Source organism: Opisthocomus hoazin, chromosome 1 (genome assembly GCF_030867145.1).
Source record: "Opisthocomus hoazin isolate bOpiHoa1 chromosome 1, bOpiHoa1.hap1, whole genome shotgun sequence".
Taxonomy (NCBI): domain Eukaryota; kingdom Metazoa; phylum Chordata; class Aves; order Opisthocomiformes; family Opisthocomidae; genus Opisthocomus; species Opisthocomus hoazin.
The window spans coordinates 154,329,476-154,341,501 of NC_134414.1; the positions used below are offsets into that span (position 1 = coordinate 154,329,476).

Genomic DNA, 12,026 nt, shown 5'->3' on the forward strand with positions numbered 1-12,026 from the left:
AGTAACAAGTAAAACAAGCTTCTTCAGTCATTTCTTTTTGTTCCAGTCCTGGCGACCCGTTAAAGACCGAACAGCAAAACCCCAAACAGCCTATTTTTAAGGCAAGCTGATTGTATATTCTTGTTGATTTCCCCAGATAAAGCTCTTTGTATTAAATGAAAATGATCAGCGTCTTCAAGTGTTCAGTTTACAGATGAGCACAGTCCAGCCTCACAAACACAACGAGTGCCGTTTCCCACTTTCTCAGCACATGAAAGTGCAAGGGGGATCACATAGCACTTCAAGACCTTTAGGGTTCAGTAGATCGTACTATACCAACGGTAGGTTTTTCTTCGCTAAAGGGGATATAAACATCCACGGATTGTTAGGTTTGCATCCACAGCACAGGGCTGCCGCCCCATTTGCAATAGCTAACGTAGAAAGTGAGCAGGGAGGGGAGTTGTGCAATACTGTGATAGCTCTCTGAAGAAGACTGAATTGGAGCAGCAGCTGGTAGGCAACCTGAAGCTGTGAAATCTGACTGCGGTCCAGAAAGGTGGTGTAAAATTACAGTTGTCTTAATTCCTTCTCCTCGGTGCAGAACTGGTCCCTTTGTTAGCTGTGAGTTCAAAGCAAAAATGAAGACAAGTTACTACGCAGTTATCAGTGTCCGGAGGCTGTACTGTGCTTCTTTGAGGCAGTACAATGAACTAAGAAAACTTATGTTCCGCTCCTTTCCCTTGGCGGTGGGGCGGGGCCACCGGCGCCGCTCGAGCCGGCGGTGGCGTTTCGCTCCCGACTCCCGGTGCCGCCTGGACGTGCCATGGTGCTGCCGCCCGGTTGCCTGTCGCGTCGGTCAGCGGCCATGAGACGCTGGTTCCCAGCGGCACCGGGTGTGCCCGCACCCAAGCTGCCGCCGCTGACGCCAGGCGTGTCTTTCTGACCGGCTGCGTGGAGGAGGAGGGTGCGGGGTTGGACCAGCTGACCCGCTGAGGTCCCCTCCGAACCCGAACGTTCCGTGATCGAACGTTCCGTGATTGTGAGCAGGCGCCGGTCTCCTTGACGACCTCCTGTGGCGCCAACTGCCCAACCGCCGGCCGCCACTCCAGGGGCTGCATCCTGAGCCCTCCGCTCCTTCCCCTCGCCCCGCGATGGCCACGCTCCTTCTTCACCTCCTCCTCCTCCTCCAGCTGCTCGGCTCCTGCCCCCGAGGCTCGGGGGCCCCCGCTGCCCGCCTCCAGCCGCCGCCGCTGCGGGTCACCTGCCGGGACCCCGAGGCACGGGTCTCCCAACGGTGGGACAGCAAGCGCCGGGTTTCGTGCCTGTGGAGCGGCACCGTGATGCTGCGCTACCGGCCCACACCGGGAGCCCGAGCAGAGGCGGGGAGGGAAGCGGGGCCGCTGCCCCCGCCGCGCTGCTCCTGGTACTTCGGCTCGTCCTGGGTGACCGACACATCGCGCTGGTCGGGCCAAGTCGCGGTACCGACGGGCCTCCCCCCCTCGCCCGCGGCCTCCGTCCTCCTCACGGTGCGGTGCTCCTCCACCTCCTGCCCCGCGCCCGGCTGCTCCCACCGCAACGCGACCGTCGAGGTGTCGGCACAGGACGCCCGGCTCTTCGTGCTCTGGCCTCAGGCGCAGCCACTCCGGGCCAGGCAGCCGGTAGAGCTGGGTTGGTGCTCCCGGCTGAGGAGCGAAGGTTGGCAGTACCGCTTCAGCAGCCCGGGGGGCAGCCCCGCAGCCCTCCGCCTGCCCAGCAGCCAGCACCGAGCCCCGCCGCCGCCCGCCGCCTACCCAACGGCCGAGCTGCGACGGACCTGCGCCGCCTACCACAGCTACCGTCTGACTGTCCGCTACGGCCACCACGGGCTCCACGTCGCCTCGGTCAGCGTCGAGCAGGTGCCTCAGCTGAACCTCAACCTCTCTCTCCAGGTGCAGCCCGGCCCGCTGCGGCTCCTCAGCGTCCGCTCCAGGCTCCTCAGCGTCGCTCGGCAGCCCCTCAGCCTCTCCTGGAGGCTTCAGCCCCTCACGCCGAGGACGCTGGCCTACAGGCTGGTGGACACGCAGGCCGTAGGAGGTTGGCTCCGCTCCTACGGTTCCTTTACTCTGCAGAGCAACTTCTGTGCTGTTCCTGTAACTCAGAGCCCAGGTGAGGTGGCGGTAGCCAGCATGTATTTCCACGTTGACGGAGAGAGGTTCGAGGAACTGACGGGAGATCTGCATCTACGCAACGGTACCCTGAGCCTAACCGCAGGCCGAGAAGCTCCCACCCGTGTCAGCCTTCCGCTGGGGAAGACCACCTTGAGCACTCACATTGTCAGGTACCACCACGGAACATTTTACGCAACCAGAGAAAACAACAGCCCTCTTTCCGCGGACGGCCCTAACACGCACACTGTGTTCTACCAACACAAGGAGCTCTCCTACTTACTCTCCATAGAGCTGGTGGCCTTCCAGTGGTACAAGTTCAACATGCACCTTTATACGAACCAGAAGAGGGCTTTGTTTAGGCCCCTGTCAGAAAGAGACCTTGAAGTCCACGTTTTCAGCAGCGGCCGTCCTTCTTTGCCACAGAGCTTTACTTATTTAGTGTGGTTTATCCCTGCACAACACCCGATGCTACAGTGCGAGTGGACCTTCCACCTGCAGCTTTTTGGAGCGCGCAGAGACCACCTTCTCCAGAACAGCACGTACACATACAACGATCACGTCAGAAACGCCACACGTTTGGTCCGTCGCTCCGCTTTACCCTTTGATCCGGACAAATACACGGGGTTTGCGGCAAAAGTGGACTGTACCACAAGTGCACATACTCCGGCTCTTTTGGGAGTCAGAGTCAACAACTACGCTGCCAAAACCGTGGAAGCGCCGGTGGCTTGCCACCAACAAGCCTGCCACATACAAACCGTGCAGATTCAGAAACCCGTTCTCCACGCCTCTGTCCTGCGCCAGAAGAGGGCGACATCTTTTTACCTCTTTGTCAGACTGGTAGTAGACTGCAAAGTCGGTATATCCATCAAGCCGTTGTGGCGAATCTATTCCGTTCCGGACACGACCACGGTTCCCAACTGGACACAACCGATAAACTCTTCTGCGATGTACGGCGTCGATATGATCCACCTAACTGTTCCCAGTTTTACTCTAGATTACGGGCTGTACCTGTTTTATTTCACTGTCGAGGTAACCCCGATTCGGACCACAACAGTGCTCAGGGGCTCAGATCATGTTTATATTCAGATCGAGAGAAGCGATCTCAAGGCAGACATTGCAGGAGGCACGTTCCGCACAGTGGGTTTTTCTGATAACTGGACTCTGGATGGCTCTGCATCCAATGATCCCGATTCACAGGAAGGACTGAAGGGAATCACATTCACTTGGTACTGCACTAAAGAGGTGTCAGACTATAAGAACATGAAACTCAGTCCAGGGAACAGGTGCCATCCAGCCCAGCGGGATTTGAAATGGTTAACATCCTCGGGTCCAGTTCAAGCAGTGCCACCAGAATCCCTCCCAGGAAACACCGTATACTACTTCCGTCTCGTGATTCAAAAGGACACCAGGAGGAGTTACGCCGACCAAACTGTAGAGGTGCAGCCCGGCTCCCCACTCATTCTGGACGTGATGTGCCTTGAAAACTGTGGTAGCACTCTAATTCCAACGGAGAGATTTGCCTTGTCTGGAAAATGCCTAAACTGCAGAACAACCAGCCAGCCAGCCTACTACTGGTCCCTTCTTTCACAAAACTCTACAGAAATTAGCTTTGACTGGTCTGCCAGAACGTCAACGGGCAGGTCTGGGGCTTACCTGTCTATACATGCTCTGACTTTCACAAAGACTGCACATCGATCCTACGTACTTCTGTTGAAAGTAACGACCTGGGATGGTAGGTCCTCAATCTACAGACACGCGTTTCAGGTCAATTCTCCTCCGACGGCTGGCGAATGTACCATCAGCCCACGCTGGGGTACAGCCTTTCTGACGAAATTTGTTGTTCAGTGCAGTGGATTTTCTGACAGCAATTCACCTCTGACATACAAAGTGATAGTAGCTTCCAATGTACCCAAAACCACCAAAGTAACTTCCGTCGAGGAAAATACATTTGGCACAATCCTGTACTTTGGTTATCGGCCTAAAACTCCTCCCTCTTTTCTCCCAGTTGGAGTGCCCTCTCAGAAGTACGCCCTGACACTTTACGTTCAAGTCCACAATTCCCTTGGGGCGTTTACCCAAGTGACTTTACAGGCCCACGTACAGAACCCACTTAACAGTCGACGGCTAGCTGTTGTGTTTCATGAACTGGTGGCCTCCGTGAACGGTTTAAGCGCACCGATGACATCTTATCTCCAGACTGGAGATTATCTTAGCGCGGGCTATTTGGCTTACCTGGCAGCCTCGGTCTTAAACTACATCAAAGGCCCACCAACTCTCCAGCTCCCTAAGGCTCAGTTTCGGGAAAGCCTGATTAGAACAGCCCTGAATATTTCAGTTGAGAGCATGATGGAAATCAACCAAGTAGTTGCTTCTCTTTCTCAAGTCACAGAGGAAGCTGACGAAGTGAACGTTACATCACAAGACCTTGCCATTGAGAAGCTGACAGAAGTAACGGGAGTGCTGAAGGTCCAGAGGAATGAGAGCCATTGGTCCGAGCAGGCAGAAATTCAGACCAGTGGAATACTAAGATGCTTGTCCAACATCCTGAGAGCCGCTCTTCTGCATCGCAGGAACATCAATGTAAGCGGAGTTAAACAAGTCTTCTCCATCATGGAAAATTTAACGGAGATAGTTTTCCAGGGCAAAGTCCCTGGAGAAACAGAAACTCTACTGGAAACAAAACACTGGAATATCACTCTGAAGAAAGACGAAACCTGGAACCTTACAAATTCTTTCTCTACCAGAAACGCCTGCAGGAATTGCTTTTATCCATCACTGAAAAAGGGAGATTATTCAGGATCACCCGATGATGCTGTGATTTCCACTGCCCTTTATGAGTTTGATGAGAACCCCTTCCCCTGGTTAGGTTACACATCAGAAATTGCAACAATGATCTTGGGGTTCAAAATGTCAGAGACAAAGGCTAATGGCGATCTCCTAGGGATCGCGCCTGAAGGAGTAGAAATTACTATTGCTAGGAAAGACAAGGAGCCTTCAACTTTTCAGTTGGCAATGGGACCCGATAAAACACAAGCTTACACAACTGGAGGATTTAGTTTTGAAGTCAACAGAAATACCAAGAGCATATACATCCAGATCCTGACGAAATTAAAAGTTGCTTTCGAGGTGCTAGTATTTACAGGTGCCAACGTCACTCGTGCTCATCCCATAGCCTCGTTTGCTGCTTTTCACAACATGCCAACAGTTGCAAGCAAAAACACGACAGCTAGCGCTGACTGTAACATTAAGGCTCCCTATATCATCTGCCTCCCAGAGTCACTGCTGACAGCCACAGCTCAAGGAAGCGATACAGACACACATAACATCTCCATCGTCTTGCTGGCACCCTATGTCGTAAGGTATCAAACGCAGAGACTGGTGACGATACACATTTTTAGTGATCAGTGCTTATTTCTGGATGGCGTTCAAAGCCTGTGGAGAGAAGACACCTGCAGGCTTGGCTCCCTGACCGACTGGCAGAGGGTACACTGTGTCTGCAATATGAAGCGGAGTCGCAGAAGTCTGTCAGTCCACACTGGGTCAAATGCATCCTCATTCAGCATCAGGTTCCTGGCAGCCAAGGTAATAGTTACCCCCAACACAGTAGATCTAGGAAAAACCCTGATAGCAGACGTATCTAAAAACCCAGTCACCCTCTTAGCAGTCATCTTTATTTTTGCCGTCTACTTTCTTTTGGCCCTCTGGGTCATGAGAAAAGACAGGGCTGACAGGGAAAGACAAGACAAGATTATAGTTCTGGCAGACAACGACCCCTTTGATAAAGTGAGCTTTTTGGTCACTTTATACACAGGCAGTCGCTGGGGAGCTGGAACCAAAGCAGATGTCTTTCTTCAGCTCATTGGCCAGAACGGCACAAGTGATGTCCATTGTTTACGGGACCCACATTTTCTGTCTTTCCAACGAGGAAGCACTGATTGCTTTCTGTTAACTGCTAAAAAAGACTTGGGAGACATTTGCTCCTTCAGGGTCTGGCACAACAACAGGGGCCCATCTCCAAGCTGGTACTTAAGCAGAGCCAAAGTTGAGAATATGTCCACCGGGAAGACCTGGTTCTTTATATGCAGGAAATGGCTTTCTCTTGACAAGGGCGATCACTTACTAGAAAGGACATTTTCTGTCACAAACCCCAAGACACCTCTGCCCAAAACTGACTATTTTTTGATTAATTTTGCCAACAGCCTGATACAGGGCCATCTGTGGCTCTCAATTTTTGCTCATGGTCTCATGGGCACTTTCAGCAGGCTCCAAAGGTTGTCTTCTTGTTTAGCAATACTGTTATTAAACTTGCTAGTTAACATTATGTTCTTTAATGCTGACAAGAGTGAAGAAGCTCCAATACACTTGAGGTATCTGAGATCAATAACAGTAGGAATTGAATGTGCTTTGCTTACCCAACCTGTGGAAATGATGATAATTGCCTTATTTAAGTATTCCTCGAAGAGACCTTCTCCTCGTGGTGTGGCTCAGACAGACCCAAAGGCAAATTCACCCCTCCTGTCTGGGTATCTTAAAAACTGGAAGGAACGTTTGCAAAAATTGTACCTTTCAGAAACTTCACCACAATCGAGAAATATTAGTCCCTTGGGGAATCTTCCTGGCGCCAGCAGCCACTCACAGAGCCCACCACATTCCAGAAAGATGGGAAGCAAGGGAGGAGCTCCCCAAACCTGGAGTAATTGCACAGTTTCTGAAAGAGACGCAAATGTGATTGAAACAGAAGAGCAGACGATCATTGCAAATTCCCCTCCAACGCCTAAGGTCTGCCAGACCAGGCCACCATCAAATTCCGATTTTAGTAATAATTATGCAGAAGAAGGGGGCAACTTTCAGAAAGAAAGGAAACCACTGAGCATTACCTCCATGCGCTTTCACAAGAGACCGCACACAGCTTTCTGTTGGTGGTGTGCCTATCTCTCGTGGGCACTAGTTATAGCTGTAACCGGGGTATCATCATTTTTCATTGTGTTATATGGTTTGTCTTACGGCTATCAGACGTCGCTAGAGTGGCTTTTGGCATCTGCAATCTCCTTCATTGAGAACGTGTGTCTCCTTTCCGTTCTAAAAACCAGTTTTTTCTCAGCTGTGAGTACAATTCATCCAAAATACTGTGAAAACATCACGTGGTTAACTCAGGGAAAGTATTCTGAGAGCAAGTTTGCTAAAGAAATGATGAGTGCTGATGAGATGCAAGAGGTGCACTTGAAACTTGCTAAAGTCAGAGGCACTAAGCAATATAAGCCTTTAGCAGCTGATGAAATTGCAAACATGCTGAAAAGGGCAAAACTTAAAGTGAAGGCATTTACTTTCATAAAAAGTTTCACCAGTCACCTTGTCTTTTTAACGCTGCTATTATATTTTGCCTATTCCACTGAGAACGCCAACAGTTTCCACTACAACCGATTCATCCATAACCAACTGTCTCCACAACTCTCCAGTGTAGATAAGCCAGAACATGTCTACGTGTGGGTGAAAGACTCGTTCTTGCCTTTGATCCACAATGACATTCAGCCAACCTTTCTTTCCGAGAGCTGGTCCAAAATCATTGGTTTGCCTAGGATGAGGCAAGTGCGGGCTAAAGGTACTGTGAAAAACTGTTTCCGTCCTCACAGCTTTGGAAATAATTCTGTGATCAGTAAAAGCCACTGTCTTCACAAATACGGTAGCGACATCCCAGAGAAAGGTGACTATGCTGGCGCTTGGACAAAGGTGGCCAACCAGTCTGCTCCCAAGGATGCCAGCGGTTATGATGGGTTCACCTACCAGCGGAACAGCACTCTGTGGATGTATTATTCATACGGAGATTTGCACACATACGGACCAGCAGGATACACATTTTACTTTTTCCCTGAAGAAGGAAGACACAACTCAACGACCAGGCTGGATGCTCTACAACAGAGCAACTGGCTTGATGAAAAAACGTGGGCTGTGATCATTGAACTAACTACATTTAACGCAGATGTAGGTCTCTTCTGCACCATTTCGGTCATATTTGAAATGTCTCATTTTGGGATCATAAAACCAAGTTTGTCAGCACACTCTTTCGCACTCCCCATTTTTCAGCAGCAAACCAAAGCTCAAATGTTGATGTTCGTAGTTGTGCTTGCCTTTCTGTTCATTTACGTTGCAGATGAGCTTCACACCATAGGCCAAGAAAAGAAAGATTATATTAAAAACATTTCCAATATAAACAACTTAGGCTTAAAAATAGTATTCCTCCTTTTTGTTTTTTTAAAGGTCATAAAGTTTAAGTTAGGAGCAGATATAGTGAAGTTTTACTTACTTCATCCAAATGATTTCATTCATTTTCATGCAGTTTCTCATTTAGATCAGATTTTAAGGATTACTATGGGCTTTTTAGCATTTTTTGTCGTTTTGAAAACTCTGAAATATTCTCAGTTCTTTTACAACGTGCGCCTGGCACAAAGATCGATCTTGGCAGCCCTTCCCGGAATCTCCTCAATGGCCCTCGTGGTGCTGGTGTGCTCCTTTGTGTTTATGGCTTTTGGCTACCTTGTGTTTGGGCAGCACGAATGGAATTACAACAACATGATTCACTCAGTTCAGACCGTATTCTCTTACTGTGTCTCAGCTTTCAGAGACACCACGTTTTCATCCAACAGGTTGCTGGGTTGTCTGTTCCTAACCGCTTTCGTGTTGGTGATGATCTGTGTCCTGATCAATCTCTTCCTAGCTATCATTCTGTCTGCCTATGGAGATATGAAACAACCCGTCTATGAAGAACCATCTGATGAAGCACAAGTGGTTACTTTTGTATTGCAAAGGCTCAGAAAGATATTTTATTTTCTGATCTGTAAAACACCCAAAACCAGGGAGCCTGCCCATTTTGACATTCCACTCTATGGGCAGTCTGAGAGAAGACATCAGCGACATTTAGGACTGAAGAAGAGAAAAACAGATGGGGAAAAAATGGTTGATCTTGTCATATAAGCAAGGATTCTGTATTTAAGACTACCTTTTACTCTGCAGTATCTGCATTTTAAGTAAATGTTTGTAAATAAATGTTTTGCTTTTAAGAATGCTTTAACGTTCAACTCCTTATTAGTGATTGTGCGTAGATTTTTTTCCAGACTCTTTGGCATCAGTTTCGGTGGTACTTGTCACGGTGTGGTGGGCTGACCCCAGCTGGCAGCTCAGCCCCCACCCAGGTGCCTGCTCACCCCCACTCTGGCAGCATGGGAAGAGAACCATAGAATCACAGAATCACAGAAAGTTTTGGGTTGGAAGGGACCCCTAGAGGTCATCTAGTCCGACCCCCCCACAGCAAGCAGGGACACCGCTAACTAGATTAGGTTGCTCAGAGCCCCGTCCAGCCTGGTCTGGAATGTTTCCAGGGATGGGGCCCCCACTACCTCTCTGGGCAACCCGTTCCAGTGTTTCACCACCCTCATTGTAAAGAATTTCTTCCTTATATCTAGCCTAAACCTACCCTGTTTTACTTTAAAACCATTACCCCTCGTCCTGTCGCTGCTGTCTCTACTGAAAAGATTGTCCCCATCTTTCCTATAGGGCTCCTCTCAAGTACTGAAATGCTGCAATCAGGTCTCCCTGCAGCCTTCTCTTCTCCAGGCTGAACAAGCCCAACTCTCTCAGCCTGTCCTCATAGGAGAGGTGCTCCAGCCCTCGGATCATTTTTGTAGCCCTCCTTTGGACCCGCTCCAACAGTTCCATGTCCTTCTTGTGCTGAGGGCTCCAGAGCTGAACGCAGTACTCCAGGCGGGGTCTCACCAGAGCAGAGTACAGGGGCAGAATCACCTCTCTCAACCTGCTGGCCACGCTTCTCCTGATGCAGCCCAGGACTCGGTTGGCCCTCTGGGCTGCCAGCGCACATTGCCGGCTCATGTCCAGCCTTTCGTCTATCAGTACCCCCAAGTCCCTCTCAGCAGAGCTGCTCTCGATCCTTTCATCCCCCAGCCTGTATTGGTACCGGGGATTACCCCGAGAACTGAAGGGCAGAAGTGAGAAAAATGCTCCTGGGTTGAGAGCAGCACAGTTTAAGCAGCGAAGGGGGAGAAGGCCCAAACCCACAAGCAATGCAAAAGCGGTCACTCACCACCCGCAGACCGATGCCCGGCGTGGGTGGGTGCCGCGCCGTGTGGGCGGGCAGAAAGCGGGGGGCTCTGGCTTCAGCCAGGCTGCGGCCTTCCCTTCCCCCCCCAAGTCAATTATTGTGTATTGATTGGCTCTTGGCATGGAATGTCGTGTCCTCAGAAGCGGGACTCAGCAGTGTGGCACGCCTTCGGCGCGGGCATCTTGGTATGTGCATTCGGGGGCCATCTGTGCTTTGTCCAAAGCAATCTCTGAAGCAATCTCTGGCTGCGCAGCCTCCGCGGCACCACACAGATCACTGAGTTTACAGTGATGGGCTATCCCCCCTTACTTTTGTCTGATAAGATAAGCACCAGTTATTTACTTCTTTTGTTAGCTCTTGGGCTCTTGATGCCTCAGTCCGTTTGTCTTTTGTCTTGCATTGGACAAGTCCAGCAAGGCCATCGATTACACTTGGGCAGCTGTATTTTTATCATTCCAATCCCATGGTGCTACTGGTTTTCCCTCTTCTACTCAGCAGAGCAACGGCCTGCCTTTGATCAGGTACATTCATAAAGAGTCTGAATCGAAGCTGAACATTAATCTTTAGGTTATCCAAGCTCAGTGTTATCGTCTCAGCGTTATTTGGATTGTTGAGATTCAAAAAGGAAAAGAACAATGCTGAGGAATAACAATTCTGTACATGCACCTAAGAAATAGCTTTACACACTGTCTTTATTGGCTTACTTTCTGGTCTACTCACATGTCCTAAGTGCAGTGCTGCAGGAAACATGCCAGACACGAGGGCTTGTGCAATGGCCAGGTCTCCGCACTGTTGATGACCACATTAAGACTGTGAATCTTGCGAGGGGAGCTTTGAGAAGGCGTTCCAGTCTGTGTACACTAGGAGGCTTGTTGACAAGGTGACCAGCCGTGTTAAGACGCTTGATCTTTCCTAACATACCGTTTTTTGGTTGAGTAGAGGGGAAGAGGAAAAGGGAATACACTGACAGGCGCACACATATGTGTGTACATATGTAGACAGATAGCAGAATACCTTTTAAATATGTCTTGTACTCCATATTACTACAGAATCCAAGTTTGGTTTAAGTCCGAGAATGAGCCCGCCTTGCAGGGTGCCCTGTGCAGACAGACACCCAACTGCCTTCTGTAATATTTTGCCTGGGGCTCCCAGGAAGAATAAGGCCTTAGTCTTTCCCAAGCAGATTGCCAAATTATTAATAAATGCACTCCCTTAATACCCTGAAGCAAACAATACAGTCTCTGACATAAAGTAAGCATATTTCAGGTCACTGTAATGCTCTGTGCTAGAAGCTCCTGCATGCAAGAGGTGGGAACCTTAGCTTTGCAGCAGTGACATAACTAAGAGCACTAAAACCTTTTTATTACACACTCACACGCACTCAGCTTTGGAAGACAACCTCCAATTAAAAGCTGCACAATTGAAACGGTAACTTGACAAGGTACTGCAGTTGGCCGTGCTAAGGAGTGCCTGTCATAAAAATGGAAGGTAAAAAAATGCTTTGAGTCAGAGCACTGAGAAAAACCTAGTAGGATAACATTGAGAGGGTCACCAGTTGCTCTGATTTTGGAAGATGGATAGAAACTGCAGTATAGGACTGAAGGCAGCCACGGTGTTTGTTTTGAAGACGAAGAGAACTGTATAGCTGCTGCATTGCCTCGTGTACAACACCGGGCCGAGGAAATCAAGTCGAAAGGGCTGATACCTTTTCAGCCTCCACAGTTTCCCCATTTCAACTCTCCCCTACTGTGAAATCTACCCTTGAACACCTGGACTTATTCTCTTACAGG

General features: G+C 49.7%; 1 protein-coding gene across 1 annotated transcript; it reads left to right on the forward strand.

The window, feature by feature from the left end:
• Positions 1 to 1,115: 1,115 nt before the first annotated feature.
• On the forward strand, positions 1,116 to 9,199 carry LOC142364044 (polycystin family receptor for egg jelly-like). Its single transcript, XM_075442335.1, has one exon. It carries the CDS (start codon positions 1,131 to 1,133, stop codon positions 9,093 to 9,095), a length of 7,965 nt encoding a protein of 2,654 aa, XP_075298450.1. The 5' UTR covers positions 1,116 to 1,130; the 3' UTR covers positions 9,096 to 9,199.
• The last annotated feature ends 2,827 nt before the right edge of the window (positions 9,200 to 12,026 follow it).

Bases quoted from the DNA above. Each gene is read 5' to 3' on its own strand.
- LOC142364044 (XM_075442335.1), top strand. From the start codon at position 1,131: ATGGCCACGCTCCTTCTTCACCTCCTCCTCCTCCTCCAGCTGCTCGGC.